We start from the raw sequence: 12,574 nt of genomic DNA, 5'->3' as shown, positions 1-12,574 counted from the left end.
GCACCACGTGTTTCTCTTTTCCCTCACGGCTTCATGTATAGGAAAGAAAATACTGACAATTTTTTTAAAAAAAAAACAACACCAAAACCAAAAATCCCCCACAACAACCAAAACCCAACCCAACAGGCCAACATCAGTCCGAAGACGGAAGGGATTTTAAAGGCGTTTACCGTGAGCAGCTCCCGGGTGACGGTGCGTGGAGCTCCGCTGGACCGGGCGATGCGGCCGGACCCGGCCCGCCCCTCAGCCGCCTCGGCGGGAAACGGCGGGGAAAAGGATGCGGCGGCGGCGCGGGGAGGGAGGGGGAGCCCCGGGGGGGGGCGATCGAATGAAACCGACGCGGCGGGACCTTCCCTGCGTGACCCCAGTGTTAACGTGTTTATTTCACGCTGCAGCCGCGGGTCGCTTTACAGAAACATCTCATGCTGGAGCCCCGCAGGGGGCCGAGGAGGAGGAGGGGAGAAACACTTGTATTCAAACAGAACTATTAAATAACCTGTACACAAAACTTCAGTCTTTTCCCCTGAAAGCACCCAGGGCCGGGCCCCGGCACGGCCGGACCGCTGCTGCCGACCCACCCTCGGGCGCCCACACGCCCCGACCCCCGCGGCGGCGGCCCCGCTCCCGCCCCAACGCCCGCGACCTCCGCTCGGCCGCGCCCCGGGGCGGGGAGGGCGCCTGTCCCGGGACGGGGGAGCGCGGCGGCGGCCCCGGGGGTGCCCTACGAGCGTCCAGTCCCGGGCCTGGGGGTCCGCGGGGGCCGTGGCTCCTCGCGGCACCGCCCCCAGCCGAGCTCCCGGCTCGCCGGGCCCGACGCGAGTCCGAGAGCCGGCGGCCCTCTCCGCCCCTCCGCCGCCGCCCGGCCCCCGGCTGCGGGGCGCCCTCAGCCCGGCTCCCCGCCGCGGTGGGGGCTCGGCTCGGCCCGCGGGTGCCGGGCCGGTGCCGCCCCGCCGGCCGGCGGTCACAGGTCGCGGCCGTCCTCCCGCTTGACGCCGTCCGCCGCCGCCTTCAGCTTCTTGTTCTGGTGGGTCTTGACGTGCTTGGCCAGGTGGTCGCTGCGCATGAAGCGCTTCCCGCACTCGGGGCAGACGAAGCGCTTCTCGCCCGTGTGAGTCCGCAGGTGCCGCTGCAGCTCGTCGGAGCGGGTGAAGCTCTTCCCGCAGAAGAGCCAGTTGCAGACGAAGGGCCGCTCGCCCGTGTGCCAGCGCAGGTGCGCCTTCAGGTGCGAGGTCTTGCCGTACACCTTGCCGCAGCCGGGGATGTGGCAGATGTGCTGCTTCTTCTTGCCCGGCTCCGCCTCCGGGGCGCTGCCCGCGGCCGACTGGCAGTTGGGGCAGCGGCAGCGGCGGCACCTCCTGGCCGTGGCCGCCAGGGGAGACTTGGTCTGCAGCAGGGCGGCGATCTGCGTCTGGTACTGGGCGAAGTCCGAGTGGCCCAGCACCAGGCTCCGCGGCAGGGCCGCGGCCGCGGGGAAGCGGTGGCCGCAGCCGCCCGGGGCGCCGGCCTGCTGGATGCTCCACCAGGGAATGTCCTCGGGCGGCGGGTTGGGGGAGAGCTGCCGGCACGGCTGCGCGGGCGGCAGCAGGTTGGAGTAGCCGGGCGGCAGGGCGGCCTGGGCGGCGTAGGGAACGTAGGCGGGGGGGCAGCTGGATGGCAGGGCGGCCATGGAGGAGGGCAGCATCTTGACGGGGGAAAACTCGTAGGGATAGGAGGGGTCCGCCGGGGGGGTGAGGGGCAGTTCGTGCGCCCCCCCGAAGGAGGGCTGCAGGTGGTTCTTCTGAGGGGTCAGCCCCAGGCTGGGGTGCGGCGGCGGCAGCCCCCCTGGGGAGTGCGCCGGCATCTCGCCGCTCCACGGGTGGAAGATCCTGGAGGGGGATCCCAGCGTCGGGTCGTAGGAGACCTGCAGGAAATCCGAGGGCGCTGCGCCCGGCTGTCCGATCCGGCTACAGGTGGCGGCCAGAAGAGCCAGGGGCGAGTGCTTGGCCAAGTCTGGGGAGGCGCTGGGGGTGCGGTCCTGCGCGGGAGCGGGAGGAAGGCAGGGAGAAGGAGGAGAGCGCGTTACTCGCCGCCCGCCGCCGCCGACCCGCGGCAGCGGCCGCGCCGCCCGCGGGAAACTTTCTGCGCCTCTGCCCGCCCGCTGCCGCCCGGCCGGCGAACTGCCCGAAAACAGCGTCGGCCGAGGGGGCAGGGCGGGCCCGGCCCCCACCCGCCCCGCCCGGGGACCGGCCCCGCCGCCTCTGCTGGGCCGGGGGCGCCGGGGAAGCGGCCGCTGTGGGCAGGGGGCAGCCCCGCATCCGTCCGTCCCGTCCCGTCCCCCCCCTGCCCCGGGACGCTGCCTGGAGTTACCGCGGGCTCCTGGCGGGAGAGGGAAATTGCCGACCCGAGGAGCCCGAGCCCGGGCTCTTCACCCCCGCGGGGGGACCCTGCCCACCTCTCCCGGGCCGCCGCGGGGGGGAAGCCTCGGGAAGGAGGCGGCAGGCGCCGGCTGGGCCCCGCGCAACGCGGGTCGCGGCTCCGCCGCTCCATGGGACGCGGCGCCCTGCGAGCAGCCCCGGGCGCGGGTACTGACCTGGAGGAAAGCCTGGAGGGAGTCGTTCCGGAGGACAGCCACCGCGGCCATGGCTACTGCGCCCGGGGCGAGGGGAAGGCGCCGGGGCACCGCCGAGGCATGGAGACGCCGAGGGGAAGACGAGGAGCTGCCCAGTTTCCTTCTCTCGCTCTCTCTCTCGCTTCTTCCCTCTGATCTCTTCGCCTCTGTGCCTGTCCCACCCCCCCGCGCTGCGCGATCTCCGCGGACTGTCTGACTGCACCAGGATCACCTCCAAGAATTTGATAAGGACTTTGCTGGGCCGCCAGCCAGTCAGAGGGAAGATTTATGGCTTTGAAGTTTGCCGCTACCCAATCATCAAAGAATAGCGGCTCTTTCAGAAGCGAAAGCAAATCCTTTGAATCCACAAAGCTCCTATGGTGTGTTTGTTGGTCTGGATAAAAGAACTGATTATTAGGGGGGATGGGAAGGGAGGAGATAAAGGCGGGACAATTAATGAAGTAATCACTATGTGGGAAATGTATATACACAAATAATTGGATTTTCTTGATCAAAGGACCCCTTACCGCCTGGAGACCCTCACATTGGATGTGTAAGACACTGGATCCCCCCCCGCCTTTTTTTTTTTTTTTTTGCAATTAAGGATTTGTAGCAGAGCCCTAAAGTGACAATGTGTCTTTGTTATCGCCCGCGAAATCTGCCTCCGGATTCCGCCGATAGCGTTTGATGACTCCAAGTAACAGGAGCGCAGCGAGTTCACCTGATCGGGGCTGGTCGATCTCAGTCGTAAAACTTCCCTGGAGTAATTGTCGGTGGTTCCACCCCGCTCCCTCCCTCCGCCCGCCCTTCCCCCGAGGCTGAGGGATATGCCCTCGGTGTGACTCCGCAGACAACCGCACATTTTCCCCGCTGGTGGCTGGGTTTGGTTTCGCTCCGCTCGGCCGGCGCGAAGCCTGTGCTGCCAGGAGCCCCCGCCCGGCCGGGCTGGGCGGAGGGACGGCGGGTACCACCGGCAGCGAGCGCTCCCGCAGACAGACACACCGACAAACCGGCCAGCCGAGAGACCGAGCGGAAAAGTTTCCTCTTCCCTAGCGGGAGGCGGGCGCGAAAGACGTAATTTCTTTAAATGAAGGCAGGAGTCTCTCTTGATGGCGTTCCCGGAGGCGGGATGCGCGCCCGCGGGAGCCTGGCCTGGCCCGGGGGCTAGAGCGGGTCCGGGGGAGCTCCTCGGGAGCACGGACCCTGTCAGCGGGTCTGTGCCGCCACCCTCTCGCCCACCTCCTGCCACAAAGCCAAACTCGGCCCCGAGGGCTCTGCTCCCTCCCGCCTCCCCTTTCGGCCTGTGTATATACGTATATATACATGTAGACGTGCGTGTTTATGTCTAACCCGCTTTTCGTTGGACCACGTGTGGGGCTATTTCCGCGGTAGCCACCACTAGGCTCATCTGGGTCACGGCTTAACGCCACCTCCTGCTGCTGCGCTCGGTGGTGGGCAGAGCTGGCGGGACCCCTCGCACCGCGCCGCCCAGCAAGGGGCAGCCGGGGCCCCGCGCCCCTCCGCGCCCCTCCGCGGGCCGCTCAGCACCGCGCTCCGCCGGCGGCCCTGGAAGCGCGCTCCTCTCCTCGCCGCTTCCCCATCTGCTCCGAGGCCACCGCGAACGTGTAAGGCGGCCTGTTTGGCCAGGTACCAAACGGGGACGCTCGGCTCTGTCTTGGGGCGGGGGGGTTGGTGGTGGTGGTGGGGTGCCCGTTCGGGCAGATGCCGGCTGGCTGTGGTCCTCCGGAGCTGTTTGCCCAGGTAACTCGATCCTCCCCGCAGTCGCTGGGTTCAATTGTATTCACACCGCCACTGAAGTCTCTTTAAACGCCAGCACACAGAGATCTTTATCTGGCTTTCCTGTGGAAACAATCACTGTCCGCTCAAAGACTTCCAAGAGTTGTAGGGCTTGAATTAGATCGGTTTCTTTGAAGGGATTAAAGTGCCAAGTCCTCTCCCACGGCTCCATATTGAGTCCCGGGGAGAAGTAAAAGCTCGACCCCCGTGTAACACTGATCCCTACGCAGCAGCCACTTCAAGCTCTGCCCCTGTGCCAGGTAACCGCTTCACCGGGTCGGTAACAGGGGGGAGAAGCGCCCCGCACCCGGCGCCGTTACCCCGCACTGATGCACGGCGGCGGGGCTCGCAGCGCCGCAGGAGCCCGGGGCCCGGCAGCGGTCCCCGGCGGATGGTGAGGCGGCGGGGGGTGTCCATCTGCCTGCGGGCGTGCAGGGCTTGCGGGGTCCAGCACCTCCCTCCACCGCACACAGACACCCACCCGCACCGCCCGGGGCGCGATCCGGGGGGGGCCGCCCGCCCGCCCGCGGGACGTGGCGGGGGACGGGGGGAACCGCAGCGAGCCCCGGGCCGGCAGCGCAGCCGGGAGAGAGCGAACACCCCCGCGCACCCCGGCCCGCCGCCCTCAGGTGCCCCGGGCTCACTGTCCGAGCTCCAGCCGCCCCACTGGAGCCGCATCGGGGCAGGAGCGCACCCCCCTCCCCCTGGCGGCCAGGGCAGCCGGAGCCGAGGGATGGACCCCGACGGGGGGGACCTCGACCCGCACCCTCCGGTCCCTGGAGGAGCGACAACCCGCCAGACAAGCAAAACGGCGGCGCTCGCACTCGCGTCGTCCCTAAACTTCGACATCCCCAAACTTCTGCCAACCCCGGACTCCTACGAGGTGCCCGATTCAATTCCTACCTCGATTTTTGTTAATTCGTTTTATCAAATAATTGCTAGGAGAATAATCTGAAAATATTTATAAATCGAAATGAGAGTCGATAGGTAGTTCAGGAGACACTGAACATCTCGAGCTTCCCCCCAACCTTTAAGGTACGTTATTTCCCCAGATATCTCGATGAACCAAAACGATTTGTCACGTTACAAAAGAGTTAGTGGAAAGTTGGGTAAGTTTCTCCACAGGCGCCACACTACAAACGCCATGAATCTGCATCCAAGGAAGCACATTACTTTAAAATCGAGAATAATTTCTCATTTCTGGAAGAAACCAATGGGCTGAATAATGAAACGTTGCAGTCATAATTTTCTGTACAAATAATTAGTGTTCAAACTCGGAGCGTTTCAGTCTCCTGAAATGTATTCTTAATGAAGTGATGTTCAGAGCTGTCATTAAAAATGCAGGGCTGGAAGATCAAAGTACAATATTTATTTTAGAAATTTGTTTCAGTTATCAGGAGATACAGGTATCAAGGCCAAATGTCAATTCAGTTACACAAAGCACTATTTCCACGAGAAATGGGCTGCCGCCACACGCCAGCGCAAAGCAAAGAGGCACCGGAGACGAGGAGCAGCGCGGGGGCGGCGCAGCGCCCGGCGGAGCCGGGGTCCGGGGCCGCTCCTCCCCGGCCGGGGCCACCGCGGGGCCGGACCCCGGGGGGAGCACGGCGGCCCGGACGCAAGAGGGGCCGGGGCCTGCAGAGCTCCAGCCGCGGGGCTGAGGCGCGGGGGGGCGCGGCTCTCCCAGCCCCGCGGCTTGCGGGGACCCTGCCTGCTACAGCGGGTGGGGAGACTGCTACCCCCACTGCTACCCTCACCGCTACCTCCACCGCTACCCTCACCGCTACCTCCACCGCTCCCCCACTGCTGCCTCCACCACTACACCCATCGCTACCTCCACTGCCACCTCCATGGCTACCCCCATTGCTACCTCCACCACTACCCCCAGCAGCACCTCCACTGCTACCTCCATCACGGAAACCAACCCACAGCCAGGGGGCCAGAGCGGCTCAGATCGCACTGGGCTGGATGGTAACGGGTGATTTAAAGACAGTGGACATAAAGCATGAACCACCACCCTCACTGGCAGGTGTCTTCAAAATCATGATTTTTCAGGTTCAGGTATCCCAGAGTGACTGTGCAAAGAAGGTTCTTTAGACCCTGGTTTGAATGCAGTCAGCAGAGACAAAAAATACTTGGGAATAACAGCTGCTTGGGTGCCAGTGGTCCCCTCCACGGTCTCCACTGTGCCTCTGCCTCCTGGTCCCCAAGCCACCCCATCCCAGAGCCTACCCCAGAGTCTATCCCAATGACAGCTCACATTGCTGCAGCCTCCCATGAACCCCCACCCAGGTTCTCTCATGACACCCCCAGTCCCACCCAACACCTTCATGGTCCCCTGCCACGAGTCCCCTCCCCTGGTCCCTCCTATGACTTCCCAGTCCCTCAGCTTCTCCAGCCCAGCTGTGAATGACCCCAGGAGCCTGGATGGGCTCTGGCCACCTGCCTGCCCCCAGTTTGGGGATCTGGGGCTGCTTTAAACAAAATACTGTTCTTAAACAATCGTGACAAAGAATCAGAAACGTGCATTTTTAAGTGAACAGCTGCATTAATATTCAGCAAAGCCTCCCAGTCAAGTTCTCCATGAGAGTGTGGCAAGCTTTAAACCTGAACAGGCTTTCAATAAGCTTGCTCCAAAAGGCAGTGTCTTCTCACCATCCCTCACTCAGATGGCAACTCTCTGGTTTAAAGCCTTACTAAAAGAAACCATCTATCCACAACAGCAAGAAGTTTCACCAGAAGTAAGGTAAATTAACCCATGTATGTAGCTCCAAGCATGTGTGGATACACTGCCAACAGTAATATGCCATCATTATTATTATTATTATTATTATTATTTACTTCAGCATATTGACATTTTTATGCCAGGCAACATGACTGGCATAGTAAGAGGAGTCACCAATTCATATTTTTAACATGCTAGTGTATACAGTTTGTTTATTGGCTTCAGATTACCAACAAACAGCTTTAACGCAATTATATCTCCTAAACTTTAAAAGAGTTTAATTTGAACATTAGTAGATGAAAATAAAAGAAAGATTAAAAGCTGCTACGGTACCTCCTGCATTTTTCTGTGCACAAAGGGAAAAGCCAAACCCCTTGACAAGATCGGCACACGCAAGGGCATATTTAGGGTTTAAAGGCTTGCCTCAACATTTCCCAGTCTAGGTGTGGGTTTCACAAAGACTAATAGAGGATTTCCCAAACTTCTGAGCAGCTGAGCTGCCCTTTCAGAAAAGTAGAACAAATTTTATGCCTCGCTACAGTTTTACTGCCTGTTGTTAAAGGTTTAAATATCTTAATGCATTCATCTTCTGCTCCTTCCTTGGCTGGCCCTTTGTGACTCCTCCTCCTGCCTTAGGGAACGCTGGTGAACATTTTTGGATATACTTCCTCCCCTTGCTTCCCCATGCTCCTTTTAAACCCCTTTAAAAAGGTGTCCGACTCTTAAGTATATCAATACTGGAAGTGTTATTCTTGGCTCCACTCGGAATGCCTGGGACACCTTTCAGTTCAAAACGATCGTTTCAAACTCCCTGGAAATGTCTTTCTGCCTCTGGCACACACGGCTGCATTTTCTTCACCACTCTAAGAGCTAGAAATGGACTTTTATCAAACGGAAAGCAAGCCAAGGCTCTGGCGATCAGCTGAAAAGGATCTGCTGTGTGCACCCTGCTTGTCCTCTCATTTTGGGAAACATTAGGTAAAAAAAAGCCTGTGTATTTTTGGTGAAATGCATTTGTTCGGGGAAGACTGGATGGGAAGCTTTTATTTTATGAGTGCGGATATGTATAGTCACTCTTTTCTTGCATTGTAATTATTCGGTATGGAATGAAAAGGTAATTAAACTATTATTTGCCTCCTTTGAACTACAGAGAGTATATTATCTAAAAACTGGGTCTCATGGTAATTAATTTTAGTTACTTAGTATATTTATTGACAAATTAAACAGCTATCTGTGTCTATAGTGTGTTAAAACTGGAAACAGCACAAAGTTTAGACAGCAAGATCATTGTTCAACCCACATATAAATACTGGGTGATCATATGGCTGCCGCATTGCTATTGATTCGCCTGAATGGATTAATCCAACACTGTAAAAATACACCTGTTACTTAATGAACTTGCGTTGTAATTTTATAACATTTCGGTACAGAAAAGATCAAGTATTTTCTAACGGCAATATTTTTCAATATTTTAAGAATCACTTTTGAAATAACCCATTCTTCAAGGACTACTGAGCAAGAGCGTATAAAAAATCCATAATCTTTCTTACAAAGTGCAAGTGCTCTATCTAAAGTCTTCAACAACTCCACTATAGCTGGGGAAAAAAAAAGGCAGGAGGAAAAAACCTCAATAGTGGGATTGTGAGAGTAAAAACAGGGACACGGATACGGGGCACAACTATGGGATTGAAGGTGTGTTGGGTAAGAGATACTGTCTTCACACCAAGGGCAATAATCTGAAGACCCTTTCTACAGACCCTCAACGCATAATGCTTTTAGGGCAGCTCGTTCCAGTAATACACACGTATTAGTGAAAGGCAGTCAATGCTTCTTGTGCCTATCAACTACCATATAAGTAAGCGCCCCCCAACATGGGGAGAGCTTTTGAGAGGTACCCAGAGAAGCCAAATTTCTAAATTAAAAGGGATTATTTTAAAAACCACCAGTTTCCTTGGCTGCCACCACAGGCCCAGGATCCCAAGGAAGATTGGGGAAAACTTCAACTACAATTTTGAAATGACTTCTCTCTCTGTAGCTGGACATAAAGACTTAAAAACACTGCCCTCATTGACAGAAAAGTCTTTTTAGGAATGCAGTGCATGCTATGTTTCAGTGTCACTTTATACCTTGATGCCTTAAGTGATGCAGAATAATAGATAAATAGGTAAATGCATAAATTATGTGCACTATTCAAAATATAAATTTACCCCCTCCAATTCTGAAAATAAAAATACCACAAATGAAAGTATTTCAAATGTATACAACACTTGTATTACGCCTTCCATCCGCACGGAGCTATAGAAATGTGAAGTCATTCTCACCATACTCTTCTGCAGCAGAGTCGGCTCCCTTCCCCTTCCCCTTCCCCTTCCCCTTCCCCTTCCCCTTCCCCTTCCCCTTCCCCTTCCCCTTCTTTACAAAGAGAACAACCGTGGCCAGACACACAACTGCTCCAGGCTTGGAAAGAGGAGCTCCTCAGCCCTGCTCCTCACCGAACACTTTAACAAATTACTCTCAGCTCAACCCTCAGGAGCACTGGCCAAGGCAGGTAACTCCTGCTGGCTGGCCGGCCATGCCAAAGCAAAGCAAACAATCCTAATCTGGGAATAAATTGCATTTCACTCCCCTCTTCAATCAGCCCCTCAGCTGCCTGAGAACCCAGGACAAGAAGAGGAGAAAGGATGTTGCCCTCAAAGACAAGGGTGTCAGCAGGGCCATGACTCCTGCTCCAGTCTGACGAACAGCGTCGTTTTTCTCGCATTTCTGGAACCTGTGAAATGGAGGGCAAAAAGAAATGGCCTTCAAATGGCTACACTTTTTGCCTTCTCTCCCTCAGTAAATCTCACAACCCTGTTTTTCCTACTGCGTGCAGGAAGCACCCTTATTCTACTAGAATCGGGCTGAGAGAATCACATATTACATATGAAAGAGAGAATGGTCCATGGTGAAGGACGGATAATGCAATAAAATGGAAATGTATTCTTAGTCTAAATTACCTGTTCCTTATGCTGGTAAATGAGAGAGGGACTATGACGGTGCAGTGCTGGGACTCCAATGCCCAAATGATACAGCTCTACCACAGGAGCCACTTTTAAACCCAAGTAAATGGATTCAGGAAGAATCTGTGACTGACAACCACTGACTGCTTCTCACGAGGCCACGCTAAACCACAAAGAACCACTTTCCAAATTTTTCATCTTAAAATAAGAAAGTCTTGAGAAAACACAAGTGCAAGCCATGCAATTTCTTCAGTGTCATCAGACTAACTTTATAAAATGCTGTCATCAATGCATGGGGTGAAAAAATAGTATCCTTTTTCTGTCAAAATTCTTAGAGAAATCAGTGGAATAGATGCCCATAAAAATTGAACTGGACTCATGATTCGCTACTCTTTTTTCACTTCCATCACTACACATGCTGAGCGTACTTGGCACATGGAGTGATTCAGAAAGAAGCTGCTCTGTAGTGCCAATGATTCTCTTTAATGAGATATAGTTATCAGTTGATTTATGAATTTCTTCTGCCTGTTCTCATTTACTTAGCTCTAAATTAAGGACAAGATCATTTGCATTCTAGAAGTAAAACACTGTTTATAAGAGAACGGAGTAATCAAAATCCCTCTTAAATCAAGTTTTAGAAATGTACGCAGTGAGGTTAGGGGTAGTTCTAGCAATGTGCATGGCCTCATCCATTAAACTCTACAGCAAAGACTCCAGAGAAAGCATTACATTTCCAGTTTTATCTAGTTTTCCATATTAGTATGGCATTCCCTTATCTCAGGAATTTAATGTAGGAAGAGACAGAAGGAACTTTCTGCCTCAGCTTTCTGATACCCTGATGACCTCCTCCTGGGAGATCCTTTGCTCTCTGTTAATTTAGATACCATATGCCTCATTGGTCATCAATTCAGTTGCTGCTCTTTATTTTATAGCCCTCACAGGGATTTTGATCACACTATCTATAAAACTAATCACTTCCTCTGTTTACTGTTGCTCTACCAGTCAGACAAGCCCCAGCTGATCAGTATTTTCTTATACATACTTACAAATAGCACAATCTAGTCAGCTTTGTTCTTTCCTTTGGTATATGTCGCTCCACTATCATTTATCCACTATTTGCAGTCCTCAAAGTAAAGCATTAAAAACTGGACAGCCGCAGAGGAGGGATGTAGGAAAAAGGAAACCGAGCTACACAGACTCTGCACTAACAGTACTGGGCAGATGTCTGGAACTGGGAGGGAGTAACCTGGAGACCAAGACTTTCTTGTTACGTTACAGCAGAACTTTATCTTCACTGACATTCCTCAAGTCCCTTGACTGACCAGGATCTGAGCTCCTACTTGTGTGTGTTACAGGGTCGATATGTTTGATCTCCTTTTCCTGTGCAAGCCAGCATTTTGAGAGGGGTCAGAAGCAAAAGGCTAATGCTCTAGGTGGAGAGGCTGAGAAGGGAACCTCTGAGCCAGCACCACACCAGTGCTGAGACTGGCCGGAGAAGCTAAGAATGAGTGTGGACTCACCCACGCTAATGCTGGGGTCACTGCAATGAGAATACCAAGATGAATGGGGCAGTTCACTCTGCTCTGAGTGATTGATTGAAGCTGTTTTCATCTCTGTGGGGTGTTCTTTTTTGGCTAAAATAACATTCACTCAGAAGTCTCCTACACAGGCATATGCAGCCTCCTCTGACACTCAACCCATATATATATCTTCAACCTAGATAAGGGGTCGAAATTTTATGTCTCCACTTCCCTGTTCTCTCCTGCCACCAGCCAGTAGTGCGATTATTTTTCACAGTTCACCTTTCTTCATCTTTTTGCAAACTTGCTGAGTTTACCAGTGACAGGTGTCGTGGTTTAACCCCAGCTGGCAACTAGGACCCCACAGCCGCTCGCTCACTCCCCCATGGAAAAACCCATGGGTTGAGATAAAGACAGTTTAATAGGTAGACCAAAAGCTGTGCACGCAAGCAAAGCAAAACAAGGAATTAATTCACCACTTCCCATGGGCAGGCAGGTGTTCAGCCATCCCCAGGACACCAGGGCTCCATTACACGTTAAGGGTTACTTGGGAAGACAAATACCATCCCTCTAAACATCCCCCCCACTTCCTTCTTCTTCCCTCAGCTTTATATGCTGAGCATGACGTCATATGGTATGGGATATCCCTTTGGTCATCTGGGGTCGGCTGTCCCGGCTGTGTCCACTCCCAACTTTTTGTGTACTCACTGGCGGGGCGGTGTGAGGAGCAGAAAAGGCCTTGACTGCTTAGCAACAACCCAGACCACCAGTGTGCTATCAACACTGTTTCTCATCCCAAATGCAAAACATAGCCCCACACCAGCTGCTAACAAGAAAGTTAACTCCATCCCAGCTGAAACTGTGACAACAGGGTATGTAAGGAAGGAGAACAGCACCCAGGTGTGTGGGGCATATTCAGGGTGTTTTTCTGAGTAACAGGAGTGCA

At 54.7% G+C, this 12,574-nt stretch overlaps 1 protein-coding gene across 1 annotated transcript; it reads right to left on the bottom strand.

Annotated features, from left to right (window-relative positions):
* Nucleotides 1–961: 961 nt before the first annotated feature.
* SP5 (Sp5 transcription factor) lies at nt 962–3,995 on the bottom strand. Its single transcript, XM_054208151.1, is given in 4 exon segments — nt 962–2,014; nt 2,570–2,775; nt 2,778–2,981; nt 3,938–3,995. Coding segments are annotated over 4 exon segments (1,521 nt in total).
* Nucleotides 3,996–12,574: the final 8,579 nt, after the last annotated feature.

The sequence above is a fragment of the Rissa tridactyla genome, chromosome 7 (genome assembly GCF_028500815.1).
Source record: "Rissa tridactyla isolate bRisTri1 chromosome 7, bRisTri1.patW.cur.20221130, whole genome shotgun sequence".
NCBI lineage: Eukaryota > Metazoa > Chordata > Aves > Charadriiformes > Laridae > Rissa > Rissa tridactyla.
The sequence above is the reverse complement of the archived record's forward strand: the minus strand, read 5'-3'. Positions and strand labels throughout refer to the sequence as shown.